This window comes from Bemisia tabaci, chromosome 4, assembly GCF_918797505.1.
Source record: "Bemisia tabaci chromosome 4, PGI_BMITA_v3".
Classification (NCBI taxonomy): Eukaryota; Metazoa; Arthropoda; class Insecta; order Hemiptera; family Aleyrodidae; genus Bemisia; species Bemisia tabaci.
Window position 1 is genome coordinate 22,767,807 of NC_092796.1, and position 12,260 is coordinate 22,780,066.

General features: G+C 39.1%; 3 protein-coding genes across 4 annotated transcripts in view; 2 read left to right on the top strand and 1 right to left on the bottom strand.

The window, feature by feature from the left end:
- The window catches only part of LOC109037138 (uncharacterized), a 110,019-nt gene that overhangs the window by 22,217 nt on the left and 75,542 nt on the right, over nt 1–12,260 (top strand). For both annotated transcript variants that reach the window (XM_072299521.1, XM_072299520.1), the window contains exon 2: nt 5,779–5,892. In XM_072299521.1, the coding sequence (XP_072155622.1) occupies nt 5,779–5,892 (114 nt within the window). The remainder of the gene's footprint in view (nt 1–5,778; nt 5,893–12,260) is intronic.
- LOC109037287 (uncharacterized) lies at nt 890–3,365 on the bottom strand. The gene is made up of 2 exons (XM_072299042.1): nt 2,438–3,365; nt 890–2,022 (listed from the first exon to the last, which is right to left on the bottom strand). The coding sequence occupies exons 1-2, from the start codon at nt 3,246–3,248 to the stop codon at nt 1,118–1,120; spliced, it is 1,716 nt and encodes a 571-aa protein (XP_072155143.1). The 5' UTR covers nt 3,249–3,365; the 3' UTR covers nt 890–1,117.
- On the top strand, nt 3,457–5,159 carry LOC140224454 (mitogen-activated protein kinase kinase kinase kinase 3-like). The gene has a single exon (XM_072299522.1). It carries the CDS (start codon nt 3,509–3,511, stop codon nt 4,106–4,108), a length of 600 nt encoding a protein of 199 aa, XP_072155623.1. The 5' UTR covers nt 3,457–3,508; the 3' UTR covers nt 4,109–5,159.

The window sequence follows — 12,260 nt, forward strand, 5'->3', positions numbered from 1 at the left end:
CTGTCTATCATGATTCCACTTTGTTCAAACTAAATAAATTACCTTTTTTGTTCCGGAAAAAAAAAAAAAAAAAAAAAAAAAAAACCCTTATAACTCAGTTCATGTGTCGTCGTCGAGCTTTCTGAGCGGCGAAAGTCTAAGGGTTCTGTTAGTACCGAGCGCAAAAACTTAAATCTTTGCACACATTCCAGTGTTTTTCCCTGATCGTGTTTCTTGCGATGATTTTATGCCACGCAAATCTGACTATTTCACCGCATTTTCCTCGCTACGATAACTGCCACCAGAATCCCCTCCTGCATTTTGCATCGGTTACACATAGTCCACTGCGAACTTTTGAACTTGACGTTCCAAAGTCGGAAGATGAGACCGAAAGGCGCGGGCTAAAGGCGACTCAGAGCCTCAGTTTACGGCCGATATTTTAGACTTACGATGACGTAAGGGGCTGTGCTGGGTGCTTCACAAAATTTACGACGCGGCGAGCGTTTGAAACGTTTGAAAGAGAGCGAGTCCCGCTTCATAAGTGCGCGGTCCCGCACCCACTCCGCCCAGGTAACAAAGACATTGCTCCATAAAGTCGGCCTGTGAAGATATCTGTGCGGCATCCCAGTGTCCTCGCCTCGAATGCCGCTGCTTCAGCGAGGGGATCGACAAATCAACCTCACTATTCTGCCGTACTAAGGAAAAACGCCGTATGAACTTTCAGGCGTTGCCAAAATTCCTTTGATAAAACACAAATTTCCTGGCAAACTTATGAATATTTTCCTTGCAATTTTTCAGATAATTTTGTTCACAATTTCAACTAGAATTCCTGAAAATTTCAAGGAAAAAAATTCATAAATTTCCTCAAAAATAAACATTTTATCGAAGGAAAGTTGGCAATTCTCGAATGTTCATACGGCGTTCTTCTTTAGCACGGCAGTATTAAAAAGCGAGACAGAAAAGCTACCCTCGCTCACAAGCGATGCCGATGGCAAAATAAACACACAAATAAAATATTGATGGAATAAAGAAGGATAAGAAGTTACTATCAAAAATAAAGGAGACAAGTAATTCAGTAAAAAACTGAGAACATTTTAAAACTCACTAAAACACAAAGTGGTGTAGATGTAATTAAAAATTATTTTCTCCCTCTTTCTGAACAGTCCCTAACTTGCATGAAAAATGAGTGTTGTAATAGCTTTTCAGCAGTTGGGCGTTTTTTAGGATTTTTGGTCAAAGCTGTCTTCAGAAAATTGTGGAATGTCGGACTCCATTTTTCTTTGTCTTTAAGTGTGGGTGGCTTGAAGCCACTTTTGGCCATCAAAAAAAGAACTCGCATCGGGTGGAGATCGAACATAGGAGGTTGTAGCTCTGCCAGCTCGATTGCAGTGATGCCCACAGCCCAAATATCACAGAGCTGATTGTAGCCTCCTTTGCGTTCTACAGCTGCAACTTCAGGAGCCATCCAGTAAGGTGTGCCGATGAAAGATTTCCGTTTGTTCATGGTTGCGGTGATCTGGCCGGAGACACCGAAATCTGCCAATTTAACATCTCCACCATCTGTTAAGAGGATATTGCCGCCCTTGATGTCGCGATGCATTTTACCCATTGAATGCAAATAATGAAGGCCATTCAATACTTCTCTGCACATGTACGCAATCTGAATTTCAGTTAAAGGCCCGGTTATGTGATAAATATCTTGTAAGGATCCGCCCCCACAGTACTCCATGCAAATCCATAGTTTGTCACCTCTCAAATAACTTCCGAAGTATGCGATGATGTTTGGGTGGACACAGTCTTTCATCATGAGGATTTCTTGCTGGATTATGCTGAAGTCATCATCTGGCTCTAACTTTATGACTTTGATGGCAGCAAAGTCATTTGTTGACAGTCTTTTAGCTTTGTACACATCGCCGTAAGTACCACTCCCAACACGCATGATGAGTTCGTATTCATTTTGGGGATTGCTTCTGCTGATCTCCGACCTCCTTACATCTCGAACCCTTGTTACCTGTGCATTGGCCATGACTGGATGGTGGAGTGCAATTTTTTTCAATTACATATTGAGTAACAACTCATATCGCTTTAGGCAGGTGATTTAAGATATGTAGAGATGACTTTTATCAAGAGTGAACTTCATTTTTCATGACTAGGGGGTGAAAAACACTCGAGTGTTTTTTGAATGTAGAATCTAATCTTATAAATAAGGATAAACCAAAAGACTGTTATATATTTTTTTTTTCAATTAGATTTCGTTGATCAAGGGAATTAAAACAAGGGAACCTTGTTTTGAATCTAGAAGGAAATTCACAATTCGACCACCCAAACAATGCACGTTCTGTCGTCGGCTAGAGGGTTAGTAGAGTTAACTATTTCATAGGCCACGTCGAAAGATAAAATTTTCTTAAATTGAGTCAGAATTTCTCTCCTCATTTGTGTAAGGAAATAAGTTAGGGACTTTTTTTAGGATTTTTGGTCAAAGCTGTCTTCAGAAAATTGTGGAATGTCGGACTCCATTTTTCTTTGTCTTTAAGTGTGGGTGGCTTGAAGCCACTTTTGGCCATCAAAAAAAGAACTCGCATCGGGTGGAGATCGAACATAGGAGGTTGTAGCTCTGCCAGCTCGATTGCAGTGATGCCCACAGCCCAAATATCACAGAGCTGATTGTAGCCTCCTTTGCGTTCTACAGCTGCAACTTCAGGAGCCATCCAGTAAGGTGTGCCGATGAAAGATTTCCGTTTGTTCATGGTTGCGGTGATCTGGCCGGAGACACCGAAATCTGCCAATTTAACATCTCCACCATCTGTTAAGAGGATATTGCCGCCCTTGATGTCGCGATGCATTTTACCCATTGAATGCAAATAATGAAGGCCATTCAATACTTCTCTGCACATGTACGCAATCTGAATTTCAGTTAAAGGCCCGGTTATGTGATAAATATCTTGTAAGGATCCGCCCCCACAGTACTCCATGCAAATCCATAGTTTGTCACCTCTCAAATAACTTCCGAAGTATGCGATGATGTTTGGGTGGACACAGTCTTTCATCATGAGGATTTCTTGCTGGATTATGCTGAAGTCATCATCTGGCTCTAACTTTATGACTTTGATGGCAGCAAAGTCATTTGTTGACAGTCTTTTAGCTTTGTACACATCGCCGTAAGTACCACTCCCAACACGCATGATGAGTTCGTATTCATTTTGGGGATTGCTTCTGCTGATCTCCGACCTCCTTACATCTCGAACCCTTGTTACCTGTGCATTGGCCATGACTGGATGGTGGAGTGCAATTTTTTTCAATTACATATTGAGTAACAACTCATATCGCTTTAGGCAGGTGATTTAAGATATGTAGAGATGACTTTTATCAAGAGTGAACTCCATTTTTCATGACTAGGGGGTGAAAAACACTCGAGTGTTTTTCACCCCCTAGTCATGAAAAATGAAGTTCACTTGATGACTTTGATGGCAGCAAAGTCATAAAGTTAGAGCCAGATGATGACTTCAGCATAATCCAGCAAGAAATCCTCATGATGAAAGACTGTGTCCACCCAAACATCATCGCATACTTCGGAAGTTATTTGAGAGGTGACAAACTATGGATTTGCATGGAGTACTGTGGGGGCGGATCCTTACAAGATATTTATCACATAACCGGGCCTTTAACTGAAATTCAGATTGCGTACATGTGCAGAGAAGTATTGAATGGCCTTCATTATTTGCATTCAATGGGTAAAATGCATCGCGACATCAAGGGCGGCAATATCCTCTTAACAGATGGTGGAGATGTTAAATTGGCAGATTTCGGTGTCTCCGGCCAGATCACCGCAACCATGAACAAACGGAAATCTTTCATCGGCACACCTTACTGGATGGCTCCTGAAGTTGCAGCTGTAGAACGCAAAGGAGGCTACAATCAGCTCTGTGATATTTGGGCTGTGGGCATCACTGCAATCGAGCTGGCAGAGCTACAACCTCCTATGTTCGATCTCCACCCGATGCGAGTTCTTTTTTTGATGGCCAAAAGTGGCTTCAAGCCACCCACACTTAAAGACAAAGAAAAATGGAGTCCGACATTCCACAATTTTCTGAAGACAGCTTTGACCAAAAATCCTAAAAAAAGTCCCTAACTTATTTCCTTACACAAATGAGGAGAGAAATTCTGACTCAATTTAAGAAAATTTTATCTTTCGACGTGGCCTATGAAATAGTTAACTCTACTAACCCTCTAGCCGACGACAGAACGTGCATTGTTTGGGTGGTCGAATTGTGAATTTCCTTCTAGATTCAAAACAAGGTTCCCTTGTTTTAATTCCCTTGATCAACGAAATCTAATTGAAAAAAAAATATATAACAGTCTTTTGGTTTATCCTTATTTATAAGATTAGATTCTACATTCAAAATACGTGGACAACACGCGGAGCTTTCCTTCATCAAAATTCCCCACTCCTTCTTAGTATGAGTAGAAATCATACATTGATACTTATATCACCTTATTTTACGATTCCAAGCCGTAGATATTAGACCGTAAAAAATTGCCGCTTCATTTCGTCTTCCAACACAACTGGGCAACCACGACACCCGTTTAATTTTCATCATCATCATAATCATCACCATGTGCAGACTGCAATATTAAAACAAAGCATAAAGCAAGTCGGACTATAAGTTAGAGAGCTCTCCCCCCCCCTTCAACCCCAGCTTTCGGACTCGCGGGGGGGGGGGGGGTGGCGAAGACAATTGATCCACCGCAGGCGCGGGGCCCACGAAACTGTAACACACCGGCGGGGATTTTTACGGCCCGCACTGCCGTAACTGTCCGTCAACGGACATTATTGCTAATTGATTCCCTGCTAAGTGTCAGCGAGGATGTGGACTGTCATTGCCGCCAATCATACACGGATACGGCCCCCCCTTCCCCTCCCCGCGTCGGGGTCCACTCATTAATCTCTTGCGCACTCGGTCTATCTTTCTTTTATTTCTTTCTTCCTCCTTGTTCCTCCGCTCTTAGGAGCTTCGTTGCAATATGCTGATTGCTCGTGCGTATTGCTATGTCTTGGACAATTTCATCCACGCGGCTTAAGTATTGCAGAGAAATCTAAATACATGTCGGTGCCAAAAGAGATGTATTTTTATCTGTTCCTGGTGGGATTACGTTAGCCTCTGATGAAACTTCCCGGAAAATGGAACTTTTACAGCAATATACAAAAACTCGTTAAAAGCCGTGAAAACTAGAAAGGTCAGCTTGTACTAGCATAAAATCGCGATGAATTTTGCTTGTTTTCAGAAAAATCGCGGAGGACAGTTAACAAGGGACCGAAATAAGGTCGTAACTTTACAAATAATGGGAAAAAAGGATTTTCAATATGGGAAGGCCAACCTGAAAAATTGGTGGGCTAAGAACTTTCTGCACCTCTGTTTAGTCAATAATTACCGACCGTTCATAATCTGCAGGATAACTATACCCATTCAGGCTAGATCTAGGCACGAGGCTTCAATCTAGATCTCAAGGACTGCTTAAAATCAAGACTGGGAACCACGTTCATTACGATTTAGATTTAATTACTACAGGAATTCAATACAAACTGAAAGAATCTGACACTATCGAGAGGTAAAAACTGGTTGATTGGTCAAAATGAAACAATTTTGACCTGTTCTTTGATTCGAAAGTTCAAACATCACATATTGTTATTTAATGCTTTTATAGGACGTTTTGAGAGAGGGCGAAGAATAAGTTTCATTCAGGTTATGTACAGCGTACTTTTCAATTTTTAACTGTAAAATATATTTTTGCTTGTTTCAGGAAAAAGCTTTAGCATTACAATTACGGTTGGCTCATGTCCACCACAAGTAGCTACTTACGTGAAAGCGATCAAGGTCACCGTTGATGGACCCAGAGAGCCACGATCAAAAACGCGTAAGTAAATTATTCTCTCTCAACTCTACCGTGACCTACTCTGTACTACCGTACCGACCTACTGTAACTCTACTGGGCCGCGGTACTTCGACAAAAGTCTACTATCAAAGAGAGCCGTTGATGCAAGTTCAAAGATTCTGGCAACTTAAAATTCTTGAATTTTTTTTTTTATTTTTTGCAAGAAATACACATTTTATGAGCTCGGCGATATGATTTTGATAGAAAAAAATAAGGAAACGTCGAAATATGGAGCTCTCTGGGCCCAAAAGAACAGCCAACCTTTGAAAACGAAAAATGTCACTGCCAATTTTCAGCTTCCAATATCAAACCAATATCCATGAATGAGAGGTTTTTCTGCAAAAATGAGTAAATTTATGCAGAAACAATATCACATACGTGATTTACCAACGACGGATCGTAATAATTGTAATGATAAATCAAATACGTGATTTGCCAACGACGGATCGTAACAATTGTAATGATAAATCAAATACGTGATTTACCAACGACGGATCGTAACAATTGTAATGATAAATCAAATACGTGATTTACCAACGACGGATCGTAACAATTGTAATGATAAATCAAATACGTGATTTACCAACGACGGATCGTAACAATTGTAATGATAAATCACTCTGGATGATTTGAGTTCATAGATTGGCTGCACTTTTGGGCTCTAGGAGCTCCATACATAACTCAAAATTACCGACATGCCCATCTCTCACTATATCGGTACTCTAGGGCTAATGAGGGAACACCCATGATATGGACACACTCACATTCTCTACCCGCAAAAGTGCCCAATCTATAACGCGATCGAACGAAGTTGTGTCCGGTTTCGTTGCGAGCATTCGAAAAATTTTCACATGCGACAATGTAACATCATCCAAATGACGCGCCTCCGGTTCAATGGACAGAACGGAACTACGTCAAAGGCTCTTTCACGGTCATCGTAAGCTCCAGCTCTTTTGTAAGCGCGTAGACGCGAACGAGTGGTGTGCACATGACGCATAGAAGTATCAACGTTTCAATGCTTGCGGTTTCAACCCCTTTCATCGTAATCACCTTTCCTAACTTTTTATACCTTAATAACGGTAATTATTCCAATTTTTAAATATCATAATTGACTCTCGGCAACCGCAATTATTTTTTGTTACGGCCTGGCGCGGTGCGAGTCGTGCAAGGGGTCAACATGCCATTGGCCTTCCTCAATCTTCTTCCTCTACTTCCGCTTGTGCCAAAGGCTTGCAAATGACGGAAACTTTCCCCTTTTTTCAGCTTGAGCCTCTTTCATGGGTTTTGCACCTCGGCGTCGGTTTTTTAACCCGGGGCGACCCCAGCAGAATCGAATCAGGCCACGTGCAGGGGAACATAATGAGTCGGTATTAGATTTGGGCTTGACTGGACACAAAGTTTCTCCTGTCGAAAGTTTCGCGTCGAGAAAAAAATATTTTAATATTTTAAAAAACGTTAAACGTATGAGTCGGTATTAGATTTGGGCTTGACTGGACACAAAGTTTCTCCTGTCGAAAGTTTCGCGTCGAGAAAAAAATATTTTAATATTTTAAAAGACGTTAAACGTCATCCGCAACATGGAGTCTTTTAAGGAACATAACTTCACATCTGTTTTACAAGGTTCAAACTTTGTACGACTTGGTTACTTTTTACAGCACTTGGTCTAGATCTCTCTAGAGTGCCTATACATATGAGACGGGGTATGGCCATTTCTGTGCCGATTTTTCATAGGTTGCGAAAAAGTAGGAGAACACGATGTTTTTACGACCGTAAATAAACGAACAAGATAAGCAGCATGCAAAGTCTTCGCCAAATTGCAACCACTGCCTCTGTATCTGGGGTTCGTGACTTTAAAATTTGTTAATGTCGTCAAAGATGCACTATCCGGATACGCGCGTGCCGCGCTGTCAATGTCCTTCGTAACTCAAGATGCCATGACACCACTTCATGCACCAATAATCAAAATAGGAATTTTCAAAAACACTGTTTGGGTTGCGATTAGACATTGGCCGACATGCCCTAGCCATCGCTCTCATTGGCTAGCTAAAGTCAGTTTTTCGATCTTTGGCCGGTCTTTTTTCATGCAATTTGGCCAATGTTGACTTTGCCTGGTCATTTAAGCGAATGTCGACTTTACCTGGTCACTGGTCATTGTCAACAATAGCTGATTTCGGTCATTCGCTATGACATATACATCTAAAATCTTCGTATGATGGAGGCAATTTAAATTTTCACAGTGTTTCTTAGGTGTTTTTCATTGGAATTCTGTTTTTTCGAATACAAGCAAAACAAACGTGTTCTCCTACAAATCAAGTTCAAATGAATTTCCTTAGTAATCGATGAGAAGGCATGAGCTCGGCCACTGATACAAAGAGTTGCAACATTCAAATTTAAAGACACATGTCACACATTGCTATTGGAATAAAGTAAACTGCAAAAAAAAAAAAAAAAAAAGAAAGAAAAAAAAAAAATACATGCTGGCACTTAGAATCCAGCGAAAAAAATGAAAAAATAAATTATTATTATCATTTGGTTAAAATTTTCTTCTGATTTGAACTTCCCTAATTAACGATACTGTGAATCGGTGTCTTGTTTATTATTAAACCACAAAAAACCCTCAAAAAGGGTAAAAATTCCGCCAAGCCTATGAGATCTTATCACAAAATTAGTAGGTATTTATCTTAACAAATTTTAAAAAAGGAGAGGGGGGGGGGGATAGTAATCTCTTGAAAATTACAGAAGGCGAAAAGAAAAGCAACTCAAATTCTGTTTTCCATTTCAAACCTCAAAATGTCTGATATCATTTGAGGTCAAGATTTTTTAAGTATAGGTACGCTCCAGAACTAGAACGAGCAAACGGGAAATTAATTCTGCTTAGAATCCCCTTCAGTTAGTCTCGGACGCAACCAGCTTACCTTTGAAGCTAGTTTGGTTGCCTGGGTCACTAATACAAGGAAAGATAATTGGATTTGCTTCCTTCGAGAAGATGGCGAGGGATGAAATAAGCAGTTCTTTTTTCAGTCTCAAACCTCAAAATATTTGATATCTTTTGAAGTCAAGATTTTTTACCATCTCCTCATCTCACATTCATTTTCGTTTTGCATTTTAGGAAACAAATTCCACTCTTATACATCATTGAACTTTCTTTAATTTTTCGCTAATTATTCCCCTTCATTTCAGGTAGCCGCAACTTTTCTTACCTACAATAGCTATGTAAGGAACCATTGTATAATACTTACGAGACCTTCCTCGTTTAGATCAAGAATAGAATAAATGTTTTCAATTCAGATTCTGGCACACTCTTTGAAAATTAAAAAAAGAAGTCAGGTAGATGAAGGTAGAATTTTTAAAAAGAGCCAAAAAAAATTAGCTAAAAAATAAAAAATTCTGGCGAGACGGTCCCGATACTCTTGTGGGTGTGGTATGACTGAAAGGGTAGTGCCAATAATAAGGGTAGTAGAGCGAGGTTCAAAATTGCCGAAAAATGAAAATGCATCTTTTTACCAGTTCGAGTAGATTTTTCTTTCTTCCTTTTCACCACTCGCCCACCTAGGTCCTTCAAAATTCAGGACAGCTAATTATTACTGTGAGTGCTAGCTGGAATTTAAGAGGAGTTTTTTCGAGCATTCGAGTAATCCTTCCATTGTTGTTCTACTTGCAATGCTTGAGGCTATACCTTGATGTCTAAAAGAAGATGGGCTGCAGCTGACACTCAAATGATACGTATCGGGACCGTCTCGCCAGAATTTTTTATTTTTTAGCTAATTTTTTTTGGCTCTTTTTAAAAATTCTACCTTCATCTACCTGACTTCTTTTTTTAATTTTCAAAGAGTGTGCCAGAATCTGAATTGAAAACATTTATTCTATTCTTGATCTAAACGAGGAAGGTCTCGTAAGTATTATACAATGGTTCCTTACATAGCTATTGTAGGTAAGAAAAGTTGCGGCTACCTGAAATGAAGGGGAATAATTAGCGAAAAATTAAAGAAAGTTCAATGATGTATAAGAGTGGAATTTGTTTCCTAAAATGCAAAACGAAAATGAATGTGAGATGAGGAGATGGTAAAAAATCTTGACTTCAAAAGATATCAAATATTTTGAGGTTTGAGACTGAAAAAAGAACTGCTTATTTCATCCCTCGCCATCTTCTCGAAGGAAGCAAATCCAATTATCTTTCCTTGTATTAGTGACCCAGGCAACCAAACTAGCTTCAAAGGTAAGCTGGTTGCGTCCGAGACTAACTGAAGGGGATTCTAAGCAGAATTAATTTCCCGTTTGCTCGTTCTAGTTCTGGAGCGTACCTATACTTAAAAAATCTTGACCTCAAATGATATCAGACATTTTGAGGTTTGAAATGGAAAACAGAATTTGAGTTGCTTTTCTTTTCGCCTTCTGTAATTTTCAAGAGATTACTATCCCCCCCCCCTCTCCTTTTTTAAAATTTGTTAAGATAAATACCTACTAATTTTGTGATAAGATCTCATAGGCTTGGCGGAATTTTTACCCTTTTTGAGGGTTTTTTGTGGTTATATCAGTTATTTTTGGTTTTTCTGCACATGCTGAGACCATTAGACGCTTAATAAAAGGGAGGAAAATGTTAAGCTATGAATATTGGTGGATAAGGATTCATTACAAACAAAGTTCATTCTTGATGTTATGCTTCCCCTGGAGATGAAAAATATTTCTATCCAAATTTTAAAGACAGGGAGAACAAAATTGAATACAGGCACTCACAATAAAATACTGCTAGCATTTATGATGCCTGCATTAATCCTCTTTAAATGGAGTTATGAGGTGAAGCTCAAACTAAGGAAAAAAGTCAACTTTGGTTTGAATGACATTTACCTAATCAGAGTATCCAAAATTTTACAGTTGGTTACCTTTGAATAACCTCTGCTTGATTCCGCACAGAATAATTCCAACAGGGATCAGTTAATATATTTTGAAAGATATGCTCCAATTTATTTTCAAATTAAAAAAATTCCTTTTGAGATCAAACTGATTTTCTCAAAAAATTTAGAGGAGGTAAATCTCTCAAACAAAATAAAATAAAATAGCCTTAGCAAATAATTTGCAAGAAATTTGTTCTCCTGCACATTATATGTGTTGGAGCAGTTACCTAATTTTAATCGTAGGTTGTTATGAATGTCAAAGGCTAGCAGTCATGTGAATTCTTGGATGTACATATTGACAAATGAAGTCATTGAAAGTCAATGATATCAGTAAGCTTTGAAAGGCTAAAAAATACTTCAAAGATGAGCATAAGAAAATTCTATTGTCAGAGTCCTTATTTATTCAAAGTGAAATAGTTTACTTAAACAATGTACTTAAAATTTCTGAAAAGACACACTTCTCTAATGAACTACTTCCACTGACTTATCTACTTCTCTAATGAGGAACAGAAAGCCCTTAGGTATTTTGAAATTTGAAACATTCCTGAAGAATCTAGCCACAAAAATTTTATTGTTAAACATTTGGAGAGCAGGTAATGTGTAATGAGTAAGTTAATACATTTTTATTACGAACATCAGATTACCCAGAGTATTGTGAGCACAAAAATCTTTGATCGTAAAGTTAGGCAAGTGAAGTAAAAACTACCAAAATACTCTTATGAGCAACTAAGCTGAAAGGCCCATAGGTAAATTCCCCCTCCAATCCATAAAGATACCTATAGAAAAAGAAGCGAGCAATTTCATTCGCTGAACTCTTAAATCTGAAGTGCATCCTTAAGTAATACCGCCTTGGGCAGTTAAAAATAAACTTTATGCTAATAAACCTCCTTGGTCCTACCTACAGAATGTAGCTACCAAGAGAAAATCTGGAGATAGGTATGCGTTTCCATAGTATATGTAGGTATGGGCACCATCGAGGATGTCTGGGCACCGTTGACGATGCTTGACATCCCTACGTTGCCCGTAACATATGTACCATTCGCGCGCTGAGCTCTGATGTGTTTACGTTTCAATTACTCACTCAGCAGCATATTAAATCAAAGTGAGTAAGAATAGAGATCTTAGCAGTGTATAGTATAGAGTATCACTTAAATTCCTTCCATTCAGTGCAAATACATTGCCCCATCCGCTATTTGCTTCGAGACTCAATAGCTATAGTAGCAATGTCCGCGGAGATCGTCTTTGCTTATAATATTCTACGGGAGCAAGGAAAGACAAGGAAACTTAAAAATTGCAATGCAAATTTCTTGAATGAAGCTTTATAACTAGCATGTATTTATCAACATACACATTCTCTGAAACTATACTATGGTTTGAGCACTATAGTGATAATTTGCGTTACAATCACAACACACAATTAGAGTGTTCTAAAGGGTTTGAAGATAGAGTAGCCAGCAG